Raw genomic sequence first — 27,576 nt, 5'->3', positions numbered from 1 at the left:
TACCAGTGCCGGGTGGTGACAGGCCTCCTCTCCATCACAGGGATGTGCTGTCTTAGTGTTCCACTTGCCCAGAGCCAGGGCTGGCTCCATCCATCGTGATCAGGCACAAACCCCAAACCCCCTCACAAGCACTCAAGCCTCTTCTGGGAGGCAGGGAGGGAAACAGGCATGGAGATTTGGCTGAGACCAAAATCAGCTGTTCGAGAGGACCCAGATATCCTGGCTCCAGGCACAGATCCACGCGCAGCTACACAAGGACGGGACGAAGGAGACACTGAACGGCTGCAAGCCCCCTCCCTGCCTCCCCCCAACCCCGGCAGAGTTCCCAGGTCCCCAGCGCAGCCTGGCTGGGCACAGGATTGGGGGACACGAGCCCTCGCAGCGTGTGAAAGGCACAGCAGTTCCCCAAACCTCCTGCTGATTTGGGGTAGGGGATACTAGTGCCCCAGGGGCGACGTGTGGGCATCCCTCATCCCTCCCATCTTCCCACAGCAGGGCTGGGAGCCCACTGGCCCAAGCTGAGGTGCGTTTGCCTTCCTGCCCCTGCTGGTGGGGCAGTGGGGTCCCCCCTCAGCACCCAGGCTGAGGGGTGGGCACACATTCAGGGGCCCCAGGGCGAGCGATGAACTCCAGGTTGATGGGCTTGTCAGCCACCAGGACGATGCGGGACACAGATGTCACCTCCACACCGCTGGGGTCTGGCCGCACCTCGAAGGCCTGGACGATCTGTGAGGAGAAGGGGGGTGGCAGTGCCTCGGGGGGTCCCTGGGGCCCCTTATCCCAGCTTGTGACAAGTTACCCGGGGTGGGGGTTCCTGCTCACCCTGGCGAGGGCCAAGTGCATCTCCAGCTCAGCGATACGGCGACCGACGCAGGCACGGACCCCGTAGCCAAAGGGGATGGAGCTGAAAGGGTGGTGGGGGGAGCCATGTCCACGGAGCCAGCGTTGGGGCAGGAACCGCTCCGGCTCAGGGAAGTAGGTCTCATCGTGGGACATGGCGTAGTGCGCCAGGACGAAGAGGGTCTGCGGGGCAGGAAGGGGGGTTTAATGACCTCTGCCCAGCCCCACTGAACACAGCAGGGGACCCCGTGGCATGGCTCCCACTCACGTTCTTGGGGAAGAGGTAGTCTCCGATGACAATGTCCTTCTCATAGAAGACCCTGGCATTGGTTGGCACCACAGGGTAGACCCTGGGATATGGGGAGAGTTGGTGGGGGAGAAGGACCCATCTGGGGATCCCAGAGGAGAGAGCCACAGGCAGGACAGGACCTGGAGGAGCATCTCCTGCTGCTCAGCGGCTCAATCCCACTCCCCAGGGAGGACATGGATGAAAGCGGCCCCAGGGGACTGAAACCCAGCCCTGCACCCTGCCTGGCTGGTGCATCCCCTCATGCAGGGGAGAAGGGGCTGGTGACCAGGACCTTAGGGCAGCAGCAAGGCTGGGCTGTACCTCAGTGTCTCCTTGATAATGGCCCGAAGCATCGGCATCTTGGGGATATCCTCAGCACCAGGAAACCGGTCGGGAGGCACAACGGCTTTCAGCTCCTGGTACAGGGTCTCCTGGATGCTTAGGTCCCGGGAGAGGTGGTACAGGGCCCAAGACAACGTATTGGAGGTCTGGGGGAGCAGAGAGCCAAAGGGAGTGAGGGAGATTGGGCCAGTACCCATGCAGTCTGGTGCCAAGCATGGCACCAATACAGCACCAGCCAGCCTGTGCTCCAGTGCTCAGGGAAGCCAACGGTGAGGGGGCAGCAAGCATGGGGGAAACTGAGGCAGGAAGCAGAGGGGAGGACAGGGTTGGCAGTGAGGGTTTGTCCTGTCAGCCATCAGCCCCCCAGCCACCAGCCCAGGGCTCACAGGTCTAGGACTCATGGCTGAGCATGGCCCTGTGCCTCTCTTCTGGCAGGGAGCAGTGGGGGCTCCTTAGTAGAAGCTGCCCGGCTCTCACCGTGTCCACGCCTGCCAGCAGCAGCTCGGCCACGCTGCCATAGACCTCATCCAGGCTGAGCCTGCCACTGGCCAGCAGGTAGCTCAGGTAGCCAGACACCTCCTTGCCCCGCTCCACCTGCCCCTCCAGCTGCTCCATCTTTCGGTCAATCAGGGTCTTGCCTGCGAGGACAGAGGGTGGGACTCAGTGCTGACAGAGCGAGGTGGCCAAAAGGACATGTGCCCCCTTTTGAGCATCCTTAGGGAGACTGATCCCATCGTGCTGGGCCCTCATCATCTCTGCTCACCGAAGGCAAATATGGTGTCCCAGCTGTCCAGGTAGCGGTCCCAGAAGGGCAGCACCTTGCGGCTCCAGCGGGGCAGGACGGTGGCAAAGATGGAGTTCTTGAACATGAGGTTGATGGAGTCAATGAAGCGCTGGGTCTCGGTGGGGACCTGGTGCTTCAGGCACCCAATGCGAGTCTCAAAGAGGATATAGGAGATCCCTGTGGGGGACAGGATGAATCCAGAACCCCGCGGGGATGGGAAGAGAGGGGCAGGGGTGAGGACCCTCCTACCTTCCAGTGCGAAGCGGTAGAGCAGGTTGGCCACGTCCTCCACCAACACCCCCGAGGGGCTGCGGCTCCGCTCGTCCCGCAGCCGCATCATCAGGTCTGACACCACCTCCCCGATGGCGTCCGCGTACAGCACCGCCTCCGAGGGCTTCAGCAGCCGCTTGTTGAGGACCTGGCGCAGGCGGTACCAGCGCTCCCCTTCCCTGCACAGGGACGGGGCTCAGCGCCGGGACACGGCAGGGGCAGCGGCTGGTAGCAGTTTCCCAGTCCCTGGGTGCATCCTCCCCACGCCAAGCTGGAACCACCCCGGAGGTCTTTCCACCCCCCACGGGCATGCCCTTCTGCTTGGGGGGATACGTTGTTGCAGGAGAGGGAGCAATGTGAGCTGCCACCCAGTCCCTACACCTAAGGAAGGGACAGGATCGCCTGCTGCTCTGCAGAGCACAGCTAAGGCAGGACTCACTCAGTGAAGGGTCCATAGGGCAGGTGCCGGGTGTCCCGATGCTCTTTCCACAGGGCCATGTCGCTCCTCATGGGGTATTTGCCCTCCTGCCGTAGCAGCTGCTCCAGCACCACAGGGCTCCCGATGTTGATGTTCTCATAATGCCCGAAGGTTGACTTCCAGATAGGGCCATAGATGCGGCGGGACATCAGCTGCGATGCACCAGAGCACAGCAGGATAAATGGGACAGGGCCAGCACTGGGGCTTGATCAGTCCCTCCTTGCTTTGATGCTGCCTTGCATATGTCCAGCACACTCTGCACCCATCCCAGGGACCCCTCAGCACCAACAGGGCTCAAGCACCTGCCTCTGACCCCCCCAGGCTGGCACTATCCTTGAAGAGCTCTGCAGATGGCTTGGGCTAGTGTTTCCAGGCACACATCCTCTGAGAGTACTAACCACAGTGGGTACTGACAACTGGCACAGGCTGGCACATCTCTCATCCACCCCAGAGTGGTATGGAGGGTCAGGTGAGTCTCTTGGGGAAGCAAGAACAAGAGTGGACAGGAGGGACAGGGACATCTGCCAAGCACACGGCTCTGTTGAGATGCAGGGCCATTGCAGAAGCTGTCAGCAGGTCCAAGCCCTGCTGCTTCCAGCACAGCCCCAGCTCTGCTCAAGATGGGGACAACAGTCCTTGTGTGTGTCCTTGAACCCACCAACAGATAAGGGTGGCTAATGATCAGTGGTGGGAGGGCAGTGCCAGGCTGGGGCAGGACTGGACTGCTCCCCAGGCAGGCTGCCAACCCCAGGGCATCGCCCTGGGGCCATGGCCTCACAAACCAGCTCAGGGACATCCACAGGCATCCCTCTGCTCTGGGCTCTGATGGCCACAAGTCCCTTTTATTTGGCTGCACTCAAGGGTGCCATGCCTCCCTCCCTGCTGGGAAGCACTGTCATCCCCCGAGGGCACTCCTCAGGGCAGCCAGACACCTCTTTGCACGTAGATCTGCATAGGGCCACGTCCAAGGGGTGCTTTCCATCCCTCCCAAGTGCTACCTGAGCCCCTGTGGAGTGAAACCAAGCCCGAGGGGCTGCGAGGGACCTAGCAGGGAAGCCCCGGTCCCCATTCCCCGCGGCTGCGGGGATGCACGTGGTGCAATCTCCCTTGGTGACTGACTGCATCGCAGCCTGCACCCGGATTCAGCTGGATTCATCACCGCGGGGAGACGTTTTGATCAGTTCCTCCGCGTGGTGGCAGGCGGAGGGGGAGGGATGGATGGCCGCCCCGGTGCCGGTGCCGCAGGCACTGAACGTGCTGCTTGGGGCCGCGGCCGGCCGTGGCCCGGGTTGAAGCCTGCCTACGGGTGTATGCTGGCAGCTAGGACCAACACAGCACAGGCCTCGGAGGGCAGGGCTGAGAGATGCCAGAGCTGCCGGGATTGGGGGAAAGGCATGTCGGCAAAGCCAGGCTGTGCTTTGAGCCCCAAGGGCAAGAGGGAGGCAGGGAGCTCCTGTGCCCAGTTCCTGAGACCCCACCACACAGCAACAGCACCTTCTCCAAACAGCAGTGCCTGGTGCTCTGTGGTGCCAGGAGGCCTATCTTGCACCCTCCTCCAGCCGGTCAGAGCTCCAGGGCACTGGAAGATGCTGTCTGGCTCATGGCCAGCCGAGCCCATCACTTGCTTCATCTGATGTATGAGAACGCGTTGACAGAAGAGAACAAACATCTCTGCCCATCCTTCCCCTAGGTACCATCTGCTCAAACACCTGCCTGGCTGCCTGCTCCTGAAACCACGGCCTCTCCAGCTTGTCATGGCCAGGGCAGCTCAGCGATGCCAGGACCCCGTGAACTGTCCCTGAACCTTTGCCCTTGGCTGCCTGGCCGTCTCAGGGATGCTGGAGCAACCGTGAGCTGGCAGGACCCTCCCAGAGCCACCTGGTTCTGCGCTGGCCTCTCCATGCTTCTAACCCAGCATCATCCCTTGGTGCAGGGGGGCTCCCCGCGCCCAGCCCCCCCATCTCTGCCGCCCCCATTCAGCTTCCTGCCATTACCTGCGAGGCTGTTCTCCCCCCAGCCCACTTCATCCAGCACCCACCTACTCCGCGCCTTGCAAAGCCAAGCCCCTCCCGTGCACAGCACCCTCCCCGCAGCCCACCCGGGAGCCTGTCCGATCCCTGCTCCCCTCCCAGCCCCCCGGGCAGGGTCCCCAGCCCCCGCGCACCCCGCAGCCCCCGGGCCGGGCTGCCCCGCCGCACCTGGAGCCGGTGCGTGTGCAGCAGGTAGCCCCGCAGGAAGAGCCAGACGAAAGTCCGAAACAGCCCCGGCCCCGGTAGCTCCTCCGGTCCCTTCAGCCGCGCCGGCCCCGCCGCTGCCGCCGCCGAGCCCCCGGTCCTGCGCGGCGGCCCCGGGATGCTGCGCGGCAGCGGCGGCGGGCGGGAACGCAGGAGCAGCGGCAGCAACGACCACCGAGCCCCTCCGCTCGGGCCCGCCATGCTCCGTTAGCAGCGCACGGGACGGGGCGGGTCCGGGAGGCACCGGAGGCGGGGGGGCGGCACCGGGGGCGGGGCGGGGGGCGGCACGGGGGCGGCAACCGGGCACCGGCACCGGGAGCCGCTCACCGGGAACTGAGCGTCGCGCATCGGGTGTCGCGCACCGGGTGCTGCGCAGTAGGTACGAGGTACCGGGTGCTGCTCATCGGGGACCAGGCACTGGGCAGTGAATGCTACGCATGCTGTGCCAGCTACTGTACACCTGCTACCGGGCCTCGGATGCCGGCTGCATTGTACTGGGTACCACGCACATTGGGTACCACGTTGCCGTACACCAGTTACTGTATACCAGATACTGCTCAGCAGCATCACACGCTATGCACCACGTGCTTGGTACATGGAGATGGCATCAGCAGTACCCGGTGCTGTGTGCTGAGTGCCATGCACTGTGTATTGCACAATGACACTGAGTGGCTGGCAGCCAGTACTGGCATGGCAGGGTAAGCACAGTACCCTGGGGACAACGTAGCATGTCACACTGGCACTGGTACAAGCACTGGGCGCTGCTCACCAGGGACCAGCACTGCGCAAGGCACCATGCATCATGTGCCAGGTCAGGCAGTGCACTCTGACACTGGGTACCGCATCCCAGGCCCTGCACATCCTGCATCAGTACCAGCCTCACCACTGGGCCTGCTCTTCAGGGTTGCTGCCCTCCTGGCCTGAGCCCTCCTGCCGTGCCTCCATGTCTTGCCTGTCATACCTCTATCCCTGTGCAGTGCAGGATGGTGTCCCGAGGAACTGGGTCTAAGTCCCTGTTCTAGGGACTCAGCCCTTCCTCCAAGAGCCCAGATGTTGAGACTTTGGCATGCCCTGTGCAGCTGCTGGCAACCCAGACAGAGGCAGGTTTGGTTTGTCTTCACACCAGGGAGAGCATGGCACCAGCTCCTGCCTCAACGTGGTGCAGGCCAACCTGTCCAGCCCTCAAGCAGGGCTCTGCTGCAGTGGTGTTTGGGGCCATGGTCGCAGGGCATGTCCCCTCTGACCAGCCTAGCACTGCCACGAGGTCCTGGAGCCATGGAGCAGGGTGCTGCTCTTCCCAAATGTCACTCCTGGGGCAGCAGTGACCGTGCCTCTGGCTGGAACATCCAACCTCTGATCATTAACCACCCTTATCGGATGGTGGGTTCAAGGTCCTGACCAGGGAGGTCTTGTCCCCAGGTTGGGCAGGCAGCTCACAGCACAGAGTGGCTGCTTTCCCCCTCAGATCCTCCCTGGGGGACGGGGATGTTCCGGGCCGGGCTCCCGGCTGGTGCCTGCTGTGCTCCCTGCCAGTGGTGCAGGGGCTGAAAGTGCAGGACCCAGGCACCCCTGTGCCGGCAGACACAGGAAGGCACCGAGGCTGAGGGAACCGCAGCCAAGCGTGAGCGCCTGCCGCCACCTCATGGCTGATCACAGCCAGCTCTCGAGCTCGCCCTGCCCCAGCCGGGCAGGAGCCGCGGCAGCGGCGCAGCCGGGCCCCGGTGCCAGTTCCAGGCCGGCACCCTGCGGCTCTGTCTCCCAGCGGCTGGAGACCCTTCCGCCGCTCCTCGCCTGTGTGGCCGCTTTTATCCGCACTGGAGAGTGGGACCCCGCCACCTTTTTCTGTTTAAAGCCATTGCCCCTTGCAAAAACAGTAAAAACGACAGGCCCTGGTAAAATGTCTTTCTTATATATTCTTTATATATTGGAAGTCTGCAATAAAGTGTGCCCAGAGCCTTCTCTTCTCCAGGTTGAACAACTCCAGCTCTGTCAACCTTTCTTCATTGAAGAGGTGTTCCAGCCCTCATCTTTTTTTTGGTGACCCTCCTCTAGACCTGCTCTAACAGGTTCATGCCTCTTTTGTGCTGAGGACCCCAGGGTTGGACACAGTACTCCAGGTGGGGTCTCACAAGAGCAGAAGGGAGGGGGAGAATCACCTCCTTTGATATGCTGGCCATGTTTCTTGTTTTGCAGTCCCAGATGTGATCAGCTTTCTGGGCTGCAAGGCACGCTGCCACCTCATGTACTAATTTTCAACCACTAGTATCCCTATGTCCTTCTTCACAGGGCTGCTCTCCACCCATCCATCCCTCCATCCATCATCCCTCTCTCTCCCAGCAGGTACTGGTACTGTGGTTGGTTCTATGAGTGCAGGACCTCGCACTTTGCCCTGTGGAAGGGCAGAGGCTTCACCACCGCAGCGCCTGTGGGAGCGCGGCGGCTCCCGGGGCCGGTTGTCGCTGTCCCCGCAGCCGGCCCGTGGGGGGTGGGGTGTGTGTGTCACCGACAGCCCGGATCGTTCCAGCTGCCGCCGCTAGGCTGTGCTCCCCGCCCTCGGACAGGGGGCGGCGGCCGGGGCTCCGCCGGGACCCGCTGCCAGGGCTGGGGAAGAGGCCGAGGAAGGGGGTGGGGTGGGGTGAGTCACCCCCTTCCCCCAGAGCCGCCCGGCGGGGACTTCCGAAGGGAAGCGGCCTGGCCGTGACACATCCGCAGGCAAAGGATGCCGCGGGGAGCCGGGGCACCGCCAGCTCCCGGGGTGTCCCGCAGTGCTCGGCCAGCCACAGTCCCACCTTGCGACGAGCGGGGCAGAGGCGAGAGGGCAAACGCTGCGTTTATCATGGGGACCGCGGCTGGGGGTGGTAGGTCCCATCCTGTCTGTTCCTCTGCCCCAGGCACGCTGCCACTCCACTCATCCCTCAGTGGCACCAGCAGGTCCAATCTCACCTCACTGGTGAGACCTGTGGGTGTAGAGACAGGCACCATGAGACCCCCTCGCTGCACTACCCCTCAACACATCCACCACACACTGCTCATGAAGGGTCCTGACTGCTGGGACAGACTGACCGCTTCTTTATGTGACTTGTGCTGTGTCAGCCGGGGGCTAGAAACTTTTCCCAGGGCTGAATGCACTAACCCCTATTTGCTCTCCCCCAGTGGAGGGAGAAGAGGAGTGTCCCATGGGAGGGCATCCCCTGACTCACCCCCAGGAAAGCCCAGGCTGTGAGAAGTCTGAGCCCCTGATCCCAGGGACTGTAAATAGCGTTTAACTGGAGATGGCCTGTCACGCCAGCTGTGTGTCACTACACTGTCACTGCTTGAGTCATGAGCTATGCTGGGGCCAGTGGGGCAGCATAGGGGGGACATGGGGAGATCGAGAAGGATGGGACAGATCCCAGACCTGGAGACAGCTACTCTTGTCCTCCATAGAGGGTTCAAGTGGGACCCTCTTGTGCCTCTCTCGAAGGTCCCCATCTCCTTGTTTCCCCTTCTCTGACCCCTTAGATCTAGACAGGACCCTGGGGGTAGGACAAAGCTGTTGCAATGAGAGGTAAATCAACCACCATGATAGGGTGTGTGTCCCCCACGTTGGGCTCGTCACCCAGCAGCGAGATCTGCTCTGGGTTCCCCCTGCTGTGTGCCCCGTGGGATCCTGGCAGGCCAAGACCTTTCCCTGAGGACGTGGGAGCGGGATGTGGAGTGAGCCCTGGACTGGCGGCCTGTTATCACAAGGAGGCAGCCCCAGGCTGCAGCCCCAGGCTGCTCTCAAGTGGTCTTGGCTGATTAGTGACTTCAAGTGCCTACAGAGTTATTCTAAGTCAAGTAGGCAGGATGGGACCCGACCTGGGACCAAAGAAATCAGTGTTGGGCTTTGCTGGGGCATACCCCATCACCTCTGCTCCCCACCAACCCCACAGTGATGAGGAGGTGTCTCCCCTCCAGTTGCTCTCCCTGTCCCTTACTCTTCCTGCAAAAGGCTGTTTGCTGCAGCCCAAACCAAACCTGATTTTATCTCCTGACTCCAGTTCCCTTGGCTGTGGGCCACGGTCGATGCCTCCCACGCAGCCCATTTGGGGACCCGCGCACAGAGCAGGCTGTGTACGCTGCCACATGACATCATGTTTACAGCCTGCGGGGGCCCAAGGACACCCCCTCCCAGTGGCATCGCTCCAAGCACAGGCAATGTGTGTTCTGCCTGTGGCTGGACAGATGGACATGTGGACAGTGGCAGGGAGCAGAACTGGCCATAATACCATGTCTACCTGAAGAGGGTGGTTTCAGCTTTGCACTGCAAGCTGGTCCCCCCCGGCCTCAGTTTCCCCTCTGGGCAGTATAGAGCAGATCCCGTGCTAGCAGCAAGGGTGTACTGCTGCAGCAGCACAAGATCAGGCCCTCAAGCTGTTGTGCAGAGAGAAAGGCAGATTTTTTTTCCCCTTGGGACATGGATGTTCCCTTCTCTCCCAGGACAGAGCTGTGCCCTTTCTGCTGCTGAGGCTGTTGGGAAAGAGCAACAATGTCCAGGGTCACAGGGGCTCGCTATGGAGTGCTAGGGCCATCCATCCATCCATCCATCCATCCATCCATCCATCCATCCATCCGTCCATCCACACTTGCTTGCAGCTTTCTATCTCACAGCCATCTCTCCATCCATCTACTGAGCTGCCTATGCACTCACCCATCCATCCCTTGACAAGCACCTGCATCACTCTTCCCATCCATCCTCACAACTACCTGCCTGTCCATCCAGCTAATTGCCCACCCATCCATCCATCCATCCATCCATCCATCCATCCATCCATCCATCCATCATCTGCCTGTTGGTGCTCGAGTGATGCCCAGCCACCAAACAGCCCTCCTCAGAGTTACAGGGACATGTGTGTGGGGGGCACAATGCAGATCACCATGGTCAGGGATGCCCTGGTCTGTGTCCAGCCACGGGGCAGGGGCTGGGAGCGCTGGCCAGGAGGAGGCGGGGGACACGTCTAATTTAAGAACAGGCCCCACTGTCGCTGTCAGCGCCGGGCAGCTCTGATCTGGGGACAGGTCCTCATCAGCTCTGCTCACCGCCCGCCGGCCTGACATGAAAGGGCTCTGTGTCCCGATAAGGCCCCAGACACTCGGCCCCAGAGATGGGCAGCACTGCAGCCAAGCCTGGGGGACCCCCAGAGAGTGAGCCCCAGTGTAGCTGTTCTCAGATTCACTGTCACCCCAACATCACCGGGCTTGTGTGTTTGTGTCAGTCAAGGAGCTCAGCCCCTGGGGCTGCCCTCTGCTTTGCTCCCCGGATCATGCTCTGTGTCAGCATGAATTCTCACCAGTGACATGACCAGGGAGGGCTCTGTCCCACAGCTGCCCCCAGCCACTCCACTGGCTATTGTCCTGCACCGAAGTCCCCCGGCTGCGGGCAGCCGCGGATGGGGACCATGTTGTTTTAATAAGATCATTCTCCTCCTGCCGTGAGGTCGCAACCCCAGGCTTATGACATCACAGCGCGCTGCCATGGAGATGCTGGGATGTCACAAACACAGCTCGATGACCTCACTGCAGGAGCAGGAGATGGGGCCAACCTGGGTTTGATCGCCAATGTCCTCGGGAATAAAGGAGGGGAGGGATGCTGGGAAAGTATGCGGCTGCTGAGCGCCGGGGTGTTTGGGTTGGAAATCGCCGCGCTTTCCCCTCAGCAGGAAAGGCCCGTTCCTTCCTCCCCCCATCTGCTCCCTCCCAGAGGCCAGACCCCCCCAGCCTTGTGGCTCTGGGGCAGGGGGGCTGAAAGAGTGAGGCACCCCCATCCCTGCTCTTGGGGCCATGCAGTGAGGAGTGACAGCCAGGGCTCAGTGCAGAACAGGGGTGCCAGCTTAGGGGTAGAGGTGGCTGTGCTCCTGAGCAGGATGGGGCACTCAGGGGGTGCTTTGTCCCAGGAGCAGGATGGGGACCACTGGAGATGCTGTCACATGGGGCTGGGTGTCTGTGAGAGTCTTCTCTTCCCCAGGGGAATCCCAAAGCTCTGCTGCTACTCTGGGACATTATTCCCCTTCACAGCACCCTGCAGCTGGACCCAAAAGCACCCTTCAGCCCTGCTCAGTAACACAACAGCCATCCCCTCCCCAGCCCATAACCAGCAGCACCTCCTGGCAACCAGCCCCCACTGCCCTATCAACCTTCCCGTCTGCAGTGCAGTTCTCCATCCTCCACACACAGACCCTGCCACTGGGGAAACTGTGGCTGGCTGGGGGGACACCGTCCCCCTTTCTCTCTGCTGCAGGGGTGCAGGGGTGCCTGCTCCCCCCTGCATCCCTCATCATTAATTTCCATCAGTGGCCAAGCAGGGCCGGGGCTGCCCGGGGGTGGCCGAGGAACACAGCGCTTTCCCCTGATAGCAAAAATAAATACATTAAAATTCTTGCAGGAGGCAGAAGAATGCGGGAAGGCAGGAAAAAATTGTTTTATAATTTGTAATAACACAAAAGCCGGGGGGGGGACTGTCAAGCTGCAAGAGGCAAGGGAAGGCAGAGACAAAGGACCAGCTGTGGTGGAGAAGGCTGCTTAGGAGTGGTGGTGGCATCCCGTCACTCATAGCCCTCACTCATTGTCACCACTGTGGCCTTGTCCCCTGAAGGATGTGGCCCTTTGGGTTTTGTTGCAGAAAGGCGGGTTTGTGTGAACAAACTCCTGGGGCTGGGGATGCAGGCAGTCACCCCCATGGCTGCTGAGGAAGGTCTCAGCCTTTCTGTGCCTTAGTTTCCTTGCCAAGGAGGGATTTTTATGGAACTGGGAGAAATCTGGGAGGCAGGGACAAACCCTGGGCACTCCTCTGGGCCCCAGACCCCGGTGCAGGCACAAAGCAAGGACCCTGGCTTTGTCTATCCTTTCCCACCAGCCCCTTGCAGGGGTTTTCACCACAAGGGCAGTTCCCATATAGGTGCTGTGAGCATCACACCCCTGGCCCCTGCCTGCCTAGCACAGAGCTGGGACATGATAAGGCGAGTTGCTGTGCACCAGCCGCACCTGCTCACCGGGATGGGGCTCCCCCTCCTCCCGCTCCCCTCTTCGGGGCAAAATCAAAGGGATTTTTCTGCCCTTAGGAAATCAGATAAAGGCTTCTCACCTGCCCCGTGCTGCCTTTGCAAGGGGGCCGGGCTCGCAGGGTGGGGGGACAACAGGCACTTTCAACACGCTGGCAGATGAGCTTTGTATTGCGGAGAGCCGCTGCGGAGCTCTGCTCTCAGGGGTGCTGGGCACAGTGTCAGCCTGTTCCCAGACTTGGCAGGGATGTCCCCTCCCCAAGAGCTGCCTGTTGCTGACTCCCCCCCCTTGATTCGAGGTGATGGGGCTCCTGTAGGGCAGGTAGAATGGAGCCTGGTGGATGAAAGCAAAAGGCAAAAGGCACCAGCCATGGTGCAGCAGCAGATTCAGTGTGCAGGTCATGGAAGGTACCTGTGTCCCTGTGCTTCAGCCAGGACAGTTCAATCCTGGTCACCATGCCAAGGGTGTAGAGTGGGAGCCCAGTCCCTGTGTGGGAGGGCATGGAAGAAGCAGGTGGGAAACCTCCAATGGTGGTGGGAGTCTCTTACCTCCTGTGCCCAGGAGAGAGAGGAAGATTGTGCCAAGAAGCAGATATAACCCAAGTCATTCACAACTGAATGCTGCTGGTGGAGAGTTAACATGCCTGAGAGAAGGGGAAAAGCCACTGGTGATGGGGCACTGGGATCAGTGAAGTGCAAGCCAGGGGCTGGAGATGGGGGATGGTACCCTCCCAGGAAGGGGGACAGTCTGAATCACTGCTGGAGGGAAGGTTGGGCTCAGCAGCTGCGAGGGTGCTGTTTTGCCCGTTGCTGGTGGCAGATACCCCGTTTCCCTTGGGGTAAACCTGTGGGCTGACTGGGTGCTCAGCAGATGTGGGTGCAGAGGTGGTTCAGGACCTTCCAGGGTGTCTGTCCCAGGCCCATGATCTGTGGCCTGGATGCTGCAAGGCTGAGAGCTGCAACTCCAAGCTCTACTGTGAGTGACAGGTGGTGCAAGAAGAATCAGACCCAGGGCCCTGGGCTGAGTCCTGAGAAACCATTCCTGAGGCTGCCTGGGAGGGAGAGAAAATTGGGGTGACAGCCTATGGGCACCATCTCCTCCTGTCCCCAGGCTCCCAGCCCTGGTGTGGCACCCTGCTACCTCCCAGGTCCCTGGGCTTCCTCCTGCCCCAGGCAACTCCTGCTGCCTACTGTGATCCAGTGCTGGGGGCTGTCTTCCTCCTGGGTCCCTGCTGCACCTGAGATGAGATCACCATAAACAAGCATACCCTTGCTGCGTTCTTCTCTCAGTCTCTTTGCTCCTGGGGCATTCTCCCACTGTCCATCTTCATGTCCTCCTGCCCCAGGGATGTCTCCCCAGAGGAACTGTAGCCAAGTGCTGGGAGCTCCTTGGAGGTGGTGGTCACTCCTCCAGCATCCCCCAGCAGGACAGACTGGCTCGAGGGCAGGAAGGACTGTGGAGCCAGGCTTGTGCCAGGTGGACTCAATACAGGGGCAGGGATGTGCTCGGAGGGAAGGCAGGGATGCCAGGTTTTGGCAAGGCCATAACAATGTTGTCAGGGTCGTGCAGGAGAGTGATGGGAAGGTGCCAGGGGGCACCTTGAGGCCGGGTTGGATTTGGCAGGGCCTCACCAGGACCCCGAGTGGAGCCAGTCAAGGCTGTGCCAGGTAGGGTCCTGCAAGGGCTGCGGGGCTGAGCTGGTCTGTGCCAGGAGAGGTTGTGCCAGGCAGGTCGGTGGCAGGTCCCCGGGGCTGCGGGGGATAGGGCTGTGCTGAACAGAAACCGCTAAAAGGGGTGCACGTCCAAGCACCGTGGCGGGAAGTGGGGCCGGACAGGCTGCTGCCACCGTCCCCGTGCTGGAGGGTGCCCGTGGCCGCTGCCGTGCCCACGCCGCGGTCGTGGCTGAGCGCCGGGAGCCGAGCCTGGCACCCAGGAGTCCCCCCGCCCGGCCCGCCCTGTCCGTCCCCTCGGGCTCCGGTTTCCCTGTCGGAGGCAGATGCTTTCGCAGCCCCGTCCCTCCTCCTCCTTCGCCGGAGCTGCCTCCGCGCCGCACTCCAGCCGCCCGGAGGTGCCTGCCCAGCCCAGCCCAGCCCCGCCGGCAGCGGTGCCCGCCCGCCCAGCCGGCCCGGCAGAGGGAGGCAGCGGGCACCCAGCCGCCGGGGTCCCAGCCGGACCCTCGAGGCGGCGGCGAGCCCGGCTGCCCGGCTCCCCGCGGGGGGCGCGGAGGGGGCTCGGTGCTCTCCTCAACCCTGGCAGGATGCTGCCTTCCTCCCGGACCCAGCTGGGGCTCTTCTTCATCCTCCTCTGCCCCGCCAACATCATCGGGCTCTGGTGGTGAGTAGGACATCGCTCGGTGGGTGCAAGAGGGTCCCTCGGTCTCCAGGGGTGATACCCTCGCCCAGCTTGGGGACAACTGAGTGCCCTACACCCAGGGCAACCCTTTGGTGGGAACTGCTGCTCGCTGGCCAGGAGGATCCAGATCGGGGGGACCCCCAAGCTCTGGGGGTTCAGGCACACGAGCGTGTCAGGGACAGCAGGCGGGAGAACCCCTAGAGGTATGGGATATCCAGGACCTGTGGAGAGAGCTGCCTCCCCGCATCCCAAGCCCGGAGCCTGGGAGGGTTGTATGCCTGAGGGGTGGGGAAGTGGGGGTAGGGGCCTCCAGACCCCTCCAATAAGTCAACTTTAATTAAAAGCCTGAGGGTCCCTACGGTGTCACCTCCCGAGCGGTGGCCTGGACACGGCGGGGACAAAACCCGTGTTTGTAATGGTGCCTTCATCAAAGGCAGACGGTGCCTTGCAGGATACCGGAGGGGGTGGGGGATTCATTACAGGCACAGAGCTGGGACCCAGCCTTGGAAAGCACAGGTATCTGTCGAAACATGAACTATTTAAATCTATTAAGAATTTCACCCAGCCTGTCTTTATCCGGTTTTAAGTGCTTAGATTCCAACTCCCCGGCGTGCCGTCCGGGCTATCATTCATTATCTGAGGCTATTCGTCTCCACATTGTCACACTCTTTTGACCCCTAAAATAAAGCTCTCCGTAAGCTTTTCCCCTCCCGGTCCCCTGCCTGCCCGCAAGTGATTTATTCCACAGCTCCATCCCCTTCACTAGCCCTGGCTCCAGGAGCGCAGGGCAGAAAGGGGAGGACTCACTGGGTATAAATTGTGCTGTTATGGTCAGATGTACACCAGCTGAGCTTGGTCCTGGAGCCCAAGTGCTGTGTTTATTGCCAGGGAAGGTGTTAACGTGGGTCTAAGAGAGGTTTACCTTGGTTTTTTTTTGTGGTTTTTTTTTTTTCACTGGAGGAGAGAGCCAGGTATATCGAGCCCTGGCAGGCATAGGGTGCATGTAGGGGACTCCCTGCTCCCTACCACCTGTGCCATGCCGGGACACAGTCCCTCCTGCTGCCGAAGAACAGCTGCTTTTCCTTGGCTAACTTTTGGACTGCTGCTCTGCACACACGGCTGTGATACTGACATACTGTCCCTTCAGCTCTCCCTGCTTTCTCTGTCCCATCCACACTAACATCCAGCTGGTGAGCCCTCACCCCTAAGCTCATGCCCCACACTCCAGCTCTGGGAACATGGGTGCTATCCTGCCCGTGGCTGGAGTGGGCAGGGGTGAAGCAGGAGCTCACTTTTCCTTCAATTTAGAGGGCAGGCAGATGGCATCGGGAAGGGCAGACTGCTGGTGTTCCTCTGCCGTGTGCCCCAGCTGCTTAAAGCAGCATTTTGCTGTAGAGCCTGGGTCCTGCTGGTGCTGTGACCACGCCGTGTGTGTGCTGGCAGTGCCGGCTTGGGGAAATCAGCAGGATTTGGCAGAGGAGGGCAAGGGGTCAAACCCTTTAATTGAAGAATACTAACCCAGCTGCACGCAGCGAGGCCGAATGCACTGGGCAGCAGAGCAGCCACAGAGGCAATCACCAGCATGCGCTCTGCTTCGCTCTGGAGCCCGGAGCCAGCGAGCCAGGAGGAGGTGATGTGTGGATGAGGCCACTAGCACCACCAAACGGGTGTGGACAGGGGACTGGAGCAGCGGCTGATTCACGAGCTGCTTCCCCCAGAGTTTGGGTTCTCTGGCCCCCGGCTGAGATCATCCCACATTTCCAGGGAGCTCTTCCCATGCAGGGGAGAGAGGTCCTGGCACTGCCTGGCCCTTTGTGCCAGATCCAGTCATCTTCCCACATGCCTGCTCCCGGTACCCATCCCCTGTTCCAGGTCTGGGTAGAACTGGTGTCTGTAGGATCTGCTTTTGGTGAAGAGGGGTTCGGGGGTGCAGCTCTGTGTTGTGCCACGATTCCTGGAAACCCCAGGATTGGTGGCATTGGTAGAGCAGTTCTTTGTTCTCCCTGTCACCAACTCATAGGGACTTAGTAGCATTCCTCCATGTGTGCATATCTAGACACCCATGGGTGCTTAGCCAAGGGGCATATTCCCCTGGGCAGGAGAGAAAGGTCTTTAACTCCCCCTCATCTCACCCCAGGCTGCATTGGCTGTGCAGTAAGGGGGGATGCAGGGGCTGTCTGTTTGAGGCATTTCTTTCCCATGCTGGTGACAAACTGGTCTGTGAGAGTGGCATGGAGGGGCTGAGTCCCAGAGGGCATGGTCCCCAGCCCAGGCACACAGTCGGGTTTGGCCACCCATGGGTGGTAAGTGCACCTGTTGGGATCCTGGCAGATGGCTGAATCTACAGAGGAAGGTTTGGGTGTAATGTATGAGCAGTGACATCATGCTGGTACATCGTAGCCAGAGAAGGAGCATCCTCCCTGTGGATGGAGCATCCTCACTGTAGGATGTCTCCAGAGGGCTCACTGAAGATACAGTCACCCTTGTCCTATACCCCTGTGCCTAAGAAGTGGCAGAGGGACAGCAGGATGGGTAGACACATGGATCTTTCCATGGCAGAGGTGAACAAGCTGTGGTCACTGTCATTCAAGTGCTGCTGGTCCCTTGGTTAGTGCCAGGCTGCAGGGTATGGGCTTGCCTTGCTCCCACAAGCCCTGCAAAACCTCTTTCTTCCTCCTACCCTCATCTTTTCATGGTTCTCACCTGGCTCTTTGTGCAAGAGTAATTCCTCCCAGATAAGGACAGGCAGAGACTGCCTGGGGCAGGGATATGGGGCTGGCAAACCTGGTGTCTCAAGAGCCCCAGGCAGGTTGAGGGCAGGATTTCATCTGAGATCGTTTGTGGTTGGGCTGTGCTCGCAGGGAGGCACTGTGGGGATGGGACAGACAAATCTGGCTTTCCCAATGCTGCAGCGGCCATCATCAATTTGTGGGCATGACCAAGAGCAGCTGGGAGGTGGAAGAGAGAGCAAAAGGGAAGATCATCCCAAGTGAGATGTGCTCCACTCCACCTATAGGTATGAGGGATGGACCCCGCCTTGCATCGTCTTCCCATGCATGCATATGTGCAGTGTATCTCCAGGTTTCCACGGGGCTCCATCAGAAGAGCTCAGGGAGGACCCATGCGTCAGCACTCGTGGTTGCACCCTTGCTCAAGGAGGTCCCAACCCTGCACCCCCAAAAGCCACATACCCACAAGAGGGTTTCATGTGGGTGACCTCCCCTTCCCCTCTGCTGCCCCAAGCAGCATCCACACTGCGCAGAGCCTGTAAGAGACTGTAGGGCCTTGGGGTGAGGATCATGAGTCAACCCCTGGGCTTGCTGACCAACACCCACCAACCCACAGCCCACAGCCCCCCATGGTGCCCAGCAGACTGGGCTGCCCAGTCATCACGGGCATGCCCTCACCCCTGGAGCAGTGCCTTGCAGGCAGCAAAGCACCTCCCAGCATGGGAACCCCTGCCTGGCACCATCTCCCTGTGCCACTTCTAGGGCAGCTGCTGACTGGCTGGGTTCTTCAAAGGGAAAATGTTTCTTTACGCTCTTTGAGATGGCACTAGCCCCGGAATTGGGCTACCTGTGTCTCTGCCAAAGACAGCTGGGCTTTCCCCTGTGCCATCCCTTGTTCCTGCTCCTGGACACCTCAACTCTCCCACTGTAACATCCAGGGTACCCAGCCCTGTCTTGCATGTGCCCCAAGCTGGAGGGCTCGTCAGAGCTTTGCAGCAGAGGCTTGAACTCCTCAAATCCCCTTCATGCAGGAGTGTGTTGTGCAGCACTGGGAACACCCCAATATTGGCTCAGGATTTGCAGGGTCCTGCCACCACGTTTTGGTGGCACCCACATTTGGGCATACGTTAGCCCAGCCTTTGTGCCTCCATTAGCACCCAGAGGAAGGATGCAGTGACCGCGGGTGGGTGGACAGCTTTCTTGGACCTCCAGGGCTTAGACCTGGCTTTGGGACCACCATCTCTGTGGATATGTGCTTCCTCCATCCCCCTGGTACCCACAGCACAAGCTTGGGCAGTTCCTGCCTGCGGGCACCTGGCCTCAGCATGACCTTGCAGCAGGCAGGTCCATGGGTTGATGCTGTGCCACGCCAAAGCCTCTTTCTTTTGGGCAGCTTCCCAGCTGTTTGCATGCCATCTTTACCAAGGAGGTGTGAGGAGGAGGGCAGGGAACAGGGTCCCCCTGCTCTCCCTGTCCCATGGCATTTCCCATTCCTTGGTGCCCCTGGCACTGCTCAGCAGCTGTGCCCTGGCCATGCCACCCATCACAGTGACTTGCTGCTTACTCACACCTCAGCTCCCCTGTGTGCCTCCTGCTCCCCTTTCCACACCTGGCTGCCCGGGTTAGTGTCAGCACCCACACATTGCCCCAGGTGAGGGGCCGGGTACCTGTTGTGCGCCTGCGCGGGTTGAAAGGGAAGCTGGATGGGTGAAATCCATGTGCGTGTCCCCTCGCCCTGTTTGCACAGCTTGGAAGGGGACCAGCTCCCGCCAGGTCTGATTTCCTTGCAGGGCTGTCACTGACACCACTGAGTGGGATGTGGGGTGACCTGTCACCTCAAGGATGGAGCTCAGCTCTCCAGGGCTGGCATCCCATGGCTCTTGCCTCTCCAAAATAGGGTGGAAGTGCCTATGGGCTCCGGGCAATGAGATGGGTACCCTGGCATCCTGCATCCCCTTCCTGAAGGCATTCAGGGGCTGGGATGAAAACCTGGATGCAAGGCAAGCCATCCAAGGGGACCTTTGCCACCCCACAGCAGGGTCCCCTTGCCACACAGAAATAGCCAGGCAGCAGTAAACAATGGGTGCCAGTGCCTCATGGATCTGGCATGGCACAACTGCCACTCTTCCTCGGGGTTTCAGGGCCATCAGGAGCATAGGAGACATTTTTCCACCTAAGATGTGGGTGCTGTTCATGAAGGCTGGCCATCCTCTTCCTCATCACATGGCTCTGCCAGCCCCTTTCCATCAGCTTTCTGCAAACCAGGACCCCACTGGCTCTCCTTGATCACATTCTGTTGGCAGGTGCCAGGAGAAGCCCTGCTTCACACCAGCCCCATGTCTGAAGGGGAGATGGGAACTCGTGACAGGTTCCTTGGTCTATAATTTTGGCTGCGAACCACACTGGGACACACTGAGGCTCCAAAACAGTGAGGTGAGCTGGAAAAGCTGGTGATGACGGCAACTGGGAGCCCCTGGCTCTGTTGCAGTGACGACAGCATCCAGAGTACAGGGGTTGCATCAGAAACCCCAGTGATTCCTATTTTCCGTGTGTCACCTGGACTGGTCCCAGGCTGCGTCTGTGGCAGCCGAAGGGGTGACAGCAGCAGGTTGGATGCAGGTTATAGCTCCTCTTCTGTGCTCCTCTCAGTTTCCCCTTTCAGCAGTGGGGGATGTTTCCCTTACACAGGGGTGCTGTGAATCAGGCCAGAAAGTGGGGCTCATTATCCTGGGTCTTTCTGGGGCAAGGTGGCAACTGCCTGGGGCATCAGGAGAGGGGTGCCAGGGGCAGCAGGAGGAATGCTGCCGAGGCACAGAGTCCGGCAGGGGGGTGCCAGGTGGGAGGCATTGGGTACCGGCGTGCCCTGGGCAGGCTGGGGGTAACAGGGCCGGCGACCCGGTTTCCTCACCAGGGCAGGGGGAGGAGTGCCCGGCGGCAGAGGTGGGGCACCTTAATTGTAGATGCGGGAGGCCTTGGAGCAGGACAAGCTCAGGCAGATCTGGGCCCTATGCTGGAGCCCTTGCCAAAGCGGTAGCAGTTTGGCAGCATTTTTCTTGCCCTTGTCTCCCCCCATCTCCCCCCCAACCCCTCCAAAGCAAAACAGCTCTCGGGCTCCTGGCAGCCTCCCCGTGCCAGAACGCGAAGCCCAGCGGAAATTAACATCGCTCTGGACTTAGGCAGCCCACCCCACGCCTCGTCAGCACGGCCGGGAGCTCCCGTTGGCCTCCCTGCAGACGGGACACGGGTGCGGAACCCCCTCCGCCGGAGCCGCCCGCCGCCCCCCGGCCCCGCGGGGCTGAGCTCTTCTTCCCGGCCTGATGCGGAGGGCCGGGGTGAGCCGCAGTTCAGCATTTGATCTGATGGCCCCGGGGGGCTGGCGCATCGTTTTATATGAGTACAAAGAGTTGTCTCTTAATGAAAGTCCCATCCCGGCTGCCTTTTCTCCCCACACCACCGGAGCAGGAGGACAAACCTCTGCCATCTCACTGGGGGTGTCGGGAGCCCATGGTTCCCAAGGAGGGAGAGCTTAAACCCCAGCCTTGAGCCTTAAGTCCATCCCCATGGTCACCATGTGATAGGACTGGGCAGGCTTGCTGGTGGCTTTCCCATGCAGGCCTCAGTTTCCCCAGCAATGGGGAGCCTGTGCCATTCCACCACAGATCCATGATGCTGCCCCAGCCCTTTGCTGAGGCACCCGTGCATCACGCAGCAAAGGGAAACTGAGCTGTGGGAAGCAAAGGGAGATGCACTCTTCTCAGCAGCAGTGTGGGCTTGCCTCAGTTTCCCTGCTGGAGGTCACCTTTCCAGCCTGTGCCTCTAGGTTGAGCTGTTTAACCCTTTAAACCTCCAGACAAAGCATAAAGACTCCTTTTTCCAGGCTGTGTGAGAGGGCACATCCTTCCCAAACCCAGCTGCGGTTTGATGGGCAGGAGATGCAGGCAGCATGGGAGTGTGATGTGGGGCAGGGGGGCCCTGGCAAGACCTCGAGCTTCAAACAAGGGGCTCAGAAGGGGTTTGCACTGGGGGCAGAGTGGCAAGTGAAGTCCTGCAGCCCTGCAGCTGCGGAGAGCAAAAAGGAAACCCAGAACACAGTTAAACACTGAGATTCAGCTTGTGATTTTCGAGCCCCTGGGGCTTGGCCAGACTATAAAGGTCTGGGTTTGGAAGCTGCAGCACAGCTGGTGCTCCCCAGTGAGCGAGGCAGCCAGCAGCACAGGATGCAAGGGCACTGCTCCCCAGGGGATCCCAGGGGATGTAGCCTTGTAGTCCTCAGGCACCCCAAAGCACAGGGGATGCTAAATGGATGCTGTGGGCATCCACAGCCAGGAAAATTTTGTTACTGAGCAGAACAAGCTCTGAGCCCACACGAGCAGTGCTGGAGGCAAGTGGGAGCTGAGTGGAGTGGTGTTTGGGGTGTGCTAAATTCTGGCAGCCCACGGCCATGCAATCTCCATGCCACAGGACAGGCAGTGTGGGCAGGAGGCTGTCAGCACGGTGTGCCTGCCCTTTGCCCGCTGCGTTCTGGCATTGCCCATGGAGGAGCTGGAACATCTCCAGCACGGGGCATGGTGCCGGCAGGATGCACAGCTGCACAAGTCATGCTGTGGAGGGCACTCCAGGCAAAACATGTGGGGAAAGAGCAGGAGTTTCTGCAGCCAGTGGCGTGCTGGCGAGTGTGGCGTCGTGCTCAGGCTTTGCCTCCCAGCCCCAAGAACCAGGCATCTTTCTCCATCTGTGCTGGAGAGGAAGAGCTGCCTCTGAACACAGGCCCAATGCAGAGTTGCCCTCCCACACTGGCATTGGCAGGGCTGGCAATGCCACCTGCATCCCTCCCTCTTGTGTCTGCCTGTGGCTCCCTTCCCCTGGGGCCGGTAGCAGGAGCATGGGAGCCTGGCCAGCAGCCAAGGGGCTTTATCATCAGCAAGGTCACTCGGCTCTTCTCCCACGGGGTAAAGCAGCAAGTACTCCTGGAGAGGGGGAGGCGCACGGAGAGCTGCAGCTGCACCGCGCATCGGTCACACCGCGATGCCAGGGCTGTGCCAGGTCAGCGCCAGACCCAAAGAGCAGGTGCTGAGCAGCACAGCATGTCTGCCATCCCCCACTGGGGACACCACCACATCACCTCCAAGGATGTCCCCAAGGGCTTTGGGATGTGGAGTGGCATGTGCAGCATCCTCCTCCAGGCAGCCCCACAGTTGGGGATCTCCCCCATTCCCTGCCTGACTGGGCAGGGCAAGGAGTCCCCTGGGTGCTGGCACACAGGTGCCACCCATACCTTTTGTCCTGCCTTCCCTGCATACCTCTCCTTGTCCCCTCGTCACCCAGGCTCAGCACTGAGCCAGCACTGCCCGATGGCCATGCTCCATCCCTGGGAGCAGGTCTGGCCGTGCCCCATCCCCACCCTGGTCTCTCCAGGCTCGGGTGCTGGTTTTTCTCTGCTCGATGTCCCCTCCTGCAGGGCAGTGGGGAGCCCCCTGGTCATGGACCCCAACAGCATCTGCCGCAAGACGAAGCGGCTAGCAGGGAAGCAAGCGGAGCTGTGCCAGCTGGAGCCAGAGATAGTGCAGGAGGTGGCCAAGGGCACCAAGCTGGGCGTCCGGGAGTGCCAGTACCAATTCCGTTTCCGCCGCTGGAACTGCACCAGCCACAGCAAGTACTTCGGCAAGATCCTGCAGCAGGGTAAGGCAAGCACTTCCTCTGCCTCCCATCTCCAAAAAAGCCTCCAGCCACCCGGTCGCGTGCCTCCCCGGGACTCCTGGAGGAGAGTCTGGGCATGCAGGCCTGTGAGTGTGTGTGATCTGTGTGTGTGTGTGTGTGCAGGGGGTTGCTCAGTGCTCTCCGGTGTAGTCACGCTGAGGTTTTACTGCCGGGACATGTCTCCCCGTGTTGTAATGAAGCAATTACCGATGCTCCCAGACAGTGCGGGGCTTCACAAAGCCCAAGAATGCACCCTTGTCTGGCAGTGATTTACTGCTCCCCCGGGACCCCGGGATGTGCTGAGGGAAGGGGCCCGGGTGGGAGGCAATGCACAGCAGCAGGGAGCTGCTCCTTGCCCATGGGTGCCCTGCACATCACTCCTCCTGGCCTGGGAGTCTGCACAGCAGTGCTTGCCCTTGTCCATGTGTCCCTGGGTAGGCACCGTGGTGTCACCCTGAGGGACAGGGTGGCAGGGAGGGATGGGCAAATCCTAGCCGGGTGGATACAGTGGTCCAAGCCCAGCCCAGCTATATCGAGGCCAGAGCAGGGGCAAAGCAAAGGGGCACCTGTGAGTTTGTAAGGGATGGGAAAGCACAGCCAGGCTCCCCAGGAACAGAGGCTGGGAGGTGGATAGGGAAGGGGGGTGTGAACTTGAAGCAGCTTGGGTTGGTAGGGCTACTTAGCAGGTGGTGAATTGAGTACTGCCCCTGTTCCCATGTTGGTCCCTGTGCTGGGATAGATGAAGATGCTGGGGCAAGCCCCAGTGTCCTCGGTCATCACACCTACTGGTGCATCTTGGGTATGCTCCTGAGCCTTGCAGGGGGTCAGGGTGGCCTCCATGGGGGTTTGGCAAGGGCAGAACACCCTGGGTACCTGCTGGCTGTGGGTACCAGTGAGAGGCAGAGCTGGATCCCCAGGGGAGACACCAACCCAGGCTCATTTAAGAAGCTGATTTGCAAGTGTGGGTTCCCCCCAGTGTAGGGAGGTGCATTCAGTTGACAGGCAGAGAGCCAGGGCACATGGAGAGCATACAGCCTCTGGAGTCACTTATTTTCACGCCAACCTGCCAGTGAGGCAGGTGGGATCTGTGCCAGGGAGGGCACCAGGCTGGAAGTGGGGTGGTGCCAGGTTGTCAGGGCCAGACCATGATGGCTGATGAGCTGTTGGGTACCCAGAGCCAGGGGATGCTGAAGGAGCCACCATGGTCTTCTTAGCCCAGCCTCACTGCTGCGGTGGTGGAAATGGGCAATGTCCTGGCAACAGAGGCAAGTTTGGAAGCCCCTGGCACTCTGGGGACAAGGAACATCCCAGTTAGGGGCATGGAGGTTCTCAGGGGGCATTGTGAGTGTCAGGACCAGAGAGCTTGCCCTGCAGTGAAAGGCGCCAGCAGGCACCAGCCTCTTTGTAAGCCTGCAGGGACTGTACCCCAGCACTTTTGGTGTTCCCACCTCTCATTCAACAGCCTCTTTGTTCCAAGGATGCTGCAGTGGGCCCCAGTTCCCAGCCATGGCCTGCCTGGTGCAGTCACAGCCATCCACCTTCCCTCCCTGCGGCCAGTGCCAGGCACAGCATGCCAGGGCAGGCTGGTGTGGGGGCAGCCACGTGCCTGGAGGAGCTGTCAGAGAAGCGTCATCCCCCCGGGCCGTGGCTGGCAGGGTGGCACGGGGACCTCTGCCAGCTCTGGGCTGCCTGCCCAGCCTCTGCCAGCCCCAGGCAGCAGCAGGCGGGTGGTCGTGTGGCTTAGGGGGGGGCAGGAGGGCCAGGGATGTCCCCAGGGTGACACTGCTGGAAAGGTACCGGTGTGGCCAGGCCCTACCAACACCAGTGGGAATCAGCTTGTGGAGGAGCTACTCACGGAGCTCCTTTTCCCACAGACCCTCCAAAGACAGAGTTCTGGAGATGTAGGGATGGGGTACCCCCAAAACCACACCTTCCCCTCTGTCCCCATGCTCCAGGCAACCCCTGTGTGTTACCCCACCCCCCCCCACACCCCCCCACGCCGGGCCAGCCCTGCCCTGGCATTCAGGTGGGCAGTGGTTTGCCTGGCACGGGGCGGGGGGAGCAGGGGAGCCCCCCGAGCAGGGCGCCGCACCCCTGCTGCCTGAATCCCCCGCTGGCTGCGGCTGCGAGCGGCAGGTCCGGGCAGGGGAAGGATGCTTGGAATTCGTGTCCCGGAGCAGAGAGAGACAGGAGCAAATACTAATAATAAATAATCCTGAAGGGTGGAGGCTGTGCCGGCGCAGGGAAGGGGGGCAGGCAGCACACCATGGCAAAGCGGGTATGGAGGGAGAGTGGGCAGCACAGCTTTATTGCTGTCACCTTGCAGAGGGGTGAGTGGCACCTGCAGTGTCCCTCACAGCACTTCTCTCCAGGTGCCAGCTTGCATCTGGGGATGGTATTTTTAATGCTTGGAGGACCATTGCAGGGCAGTGTGAGGAAGCTGTGGGTACCACCTGGTCTCCCAGGAACCCCTTGCTCTCCCAGCTTCCCTCTTTCCTATGGGGCAGCACCCGTCCTTGCAAAGGGAAGCAGGAAATTTGTTGCCCTAGGGCCTGGCAGCTGGGTGGAAGAACACCGGCAGGGCCTGGCCACGGCCCAAATTCTGCATATCTGCTTGCAGGAGACAGCACCAGGCAGCCCACTCCAGGATGGGTACATCACCCAGGAACAGCAGCAGACACAGACCAAGGGGGAAAAGGGAGGTCTGAGCCCCCATGGGATGTTGCTGGGGGGATGCTTTGCTTGCAGAGTCTTTGCCAGAGCTGACCCCACATCCCAGCCCTGTTTGTTCTCCTGCAGATATCCGTGAGACAGCCTTTGTGTATGCCATCACGGCAGCGGGGGTGAGCCATGCCATCACACAGGCCTGCAGCATGGGCGAATTGCTGCAGTGCGGCTGTGAGCTGACGCGGAGCCGGGCTCCCCCCTCACCCACGGCAGGTCCGGGCACAGAGGGCACAGCCTGGGAGTGGGGGGGCTGCGGGGATGACGTGCAGTTCGGCTATGAGAAATCCCAACAGTTCATGGATGCCAAGAGCAAGAAGGGCAAAAACGACATCCGAGCTCTTATTGACCTGCACAACAATGAAGCCGGACGCTTGGTAAGGTCCCCTCACTTCCTGCCCCTCCACAAGCATCTCCTGTGCCCCTACCCAGCTCAACCCTCCACCTTTATCTCCCCCAAGCCACATATCTGCACCAACTTTAGGTGAAATATGGACCAAATACCTTTCAGAAGCCTTTTGCAGGTGCTTTGGAAACACCCTGTGCCTCCCCAGACCCTCCCCTGGGCTAGGGCAGCACCAAGAGGCAGGGTTTTGGCTGGTGGTGCTGGGCAGGGAGGTGGGGGACCAAGGGCTGAGCATCACTGTCTCTTCCCCAGGCGGTGCGGAGCTACATGAGGACAGAGTGCAAATGCCACGGGCTGTCAGGATCCTGCACCCTGCGGACCTGCTGGCGGAAGATGCCCCATTTCCGTGAGGTGGGGGACCGCCTGCTTGAGCGCTTTAATGGGGCTTTCAAAGTGATGGGAGGCAACGATGGGAAAACCCTCATCCCTGTGGGTGACAACATCAAGCCTCCTGACAAACAGGACCTCATTTACTCAGCTGACTCGCCGGATTTCTGCTCGGCTAACCGTAAGACGGGCTCACTGGGCACCCGGGGCCGCATCTGCAACAGCACAGCCATGGACACCAGTGGGTGTGACCTGCTCTGCTGCGGGAGAGGGCACCGGGATGAGACTGTGGTGCTGGAGGAGAACTGCCTTTGCCGCTTCCACTGGTGCTGCGTGGTGCAGTGCCGCAAGTGCTCCGTCCGTCAGGAGCTCAGCCTCTGCATCTGATGGCCTGGGGTCAGGCAAGGACAATCTGGGGGGCCACCCCCACGCTCACGCTGCAGCCCCCCTTGGACACAGACAGGCTGTGCTGATGGCAGGGACAATGTGGATGAGCCCAGCTCTGCGCCCTGGGTAGTACTGGCTTCTCTGGGGGACAGTGTGGAGCTGCCTGGCACCCCCAAGGCCCCTGTGATGGGGGCTGCAGGCACAGAGCTTCCACTAATAAAGCTATTTAAAGCCAGTGTGGCAGAGCGCTTCCTGGGGAGGGCTGGGAAGCGCTGACCCCTGAAATAGGATGGTACCAGGCGGAGAGCTGTCCTGCCCCAGCTGTCAGTGCTAGTCAGCCATACTGCCTCCCGTCTCCTGTTCATGCTGGGTCCTGCCATGCTGGGACCCTTGGCAGAGCCCAGTTCATTTTGTATCCACTTGCTTTTTTCCATGGTTGCAGAGCCAGGAGATGAGTCTGGATGAGGGTGAGCTCTCTCCTGCCCTGCTCTGCAGCCCTTAGGCTGGGAGGGTGCTCTCCCATCACTCATGGCCACCATCTCTTGGGGATGACAGTCTGTGTCAAGACGCCAACCAATCTGGGATGTTTGTGATGTTTGTTCAAGACCCTTCCGCTCACTCCTCATGCAGGAGATGTGGCTAGCAGCCCTGATACCATGGTTATGGGCTATGAGTTCCTTGAAGGTATCCTATATAC

At 60.6% G+C, this 27,576-nt stretch overlaps 2 protein-coding genes across 3 annotated transcripts; one reads left to right on the top strand and one right to left on the bottom strand.

The window, feature by feature from the left end:
- Positions 1-195: 195 nt before the first annotated feature.
- Positions 196-5,476, bottom strand: LOC133272363 (sterol 26-hydroxylase, mitochondrial). Its single transcript, XM_061459512.1, has 9 exons — positions 5,202-5,476; positions 2,965-3,155; positions 2,505-2,704; positions 2,235-2,432; positions 1,949-2,109; positions 1,451-1,617; positions 1,109-1,190; positions 823-1,023; positions 196-726 (listed from the first exon to the last, which is right to left on the bottom strand). The coding sequence occupies exons 1-9, from the start codon at positions 5,436-5,438 to the stop codon at positions 571-573; spliced, it is 1,593 nt and encodes a 530-aa protein (XP_061315496.1). The 5' UTR covers positions 5,439-5,476; the 3' UTR covers positions 196-570.
- An 8,887-nt stretch (positions 5,477-14,363) lies between these two features.
- On the top strand, positions 14,364-27,115 carry WNT6 (Wnt family member 6). 2 transcript variants are annotated; one of them, XM_061459511.1, is made up of 4 exons: positions 14,364-14,591; positions 22,802-23,017; positions 25,835-26,136; positions 26,418-27,115. In XM_061459511.1, exons 2-4 carry the CDS (start codon positions 22,819-22,821, stop codon positions 26,877-26,879), a joined length of 963 nt encoding a protein of 320 aa, XP_061315495.1. In that variant the 5' UTR covers positions 14,364-14,591; positions 22,802-22,818; the 3' UTR covers positions 26,880-27,115. The 2 variants fall into 2 exon arrangements, with proteins under 2 accessions (XP_061315495.1, XP_061315494.1); XM_061459510.1 differs by having other exon boundaries at positions 14,374-14,591; positions 22,797-23,017.
- The last annotated feature ends 461 nt before the right edge of the window (positions 27,116-27,576 follow it).

This window comes from Pezoporus flaviventris, unplaced genomic scaffold, assembly GCF_033815535.1.
Source record: "Pezoporus flaviventris isolate CSIRO_AGI_PZ_B2104156 unplaced genomic scaffold, CSIRO_AGI_Pfla_v1 ptg000029l, whole genome shotgun sequence".
Lineage (NCBI taxonomy): Eukaryota > Metazoa > Chordata > Aves > Psittaciformes > Psittacidae > Pezoporus > Pezoporus flaviventris.
The sequence above is the reverse complement of the archived record's forward strand: the minus strand, read 5'-3'. Positions and strand labels throughout refer to the sequence as shown.

Coding starts and splice junctions, on each gene's coding strand:
- LOC133272363 (XM_061459512.1), bottom strand. CDS start 5,438: ATGGCGGGCCCGAGCGGAGGGGCTCGGTGGTCGTTGCTGCCGCTGCTC. Junction 2,110..2,234: donor GGACACCATATTTGCCTTCG/GTGAGCAGAGAT, acceptor CTGTCCTCGCAG/GCAAGACCCTGATTGACCGA. Junction 1,618..1,948: donor TGCTGGCAGGCGTGGACACG/GTGAGAGCCGGG, acceptor CTGCTCCCCCAG/ACCTCCAATACGTTGTCTTG.
- WNT6 (XM_061459510.1), top strand. CDS start 14,515: ATGCTGCCTTCCTCCCGGACCCAGCTGGGGCTCTTCTTCATCCTCCTC. Junction 14,592..22,796: donor AACATCATCGGGCTCTGGTG/GTGAGTAGGACA, acceptor CCCCTCCTGCAG/GGCAGTGGGGAGCCCCCTGG. Junction 23,018..25,834: donor CGGCAAGATCCTGCAGCAGG/GTAAGGCAAGCA, acceptor GTTCTCCTGCAG/ATATCCGTGAGACAGCCTTT.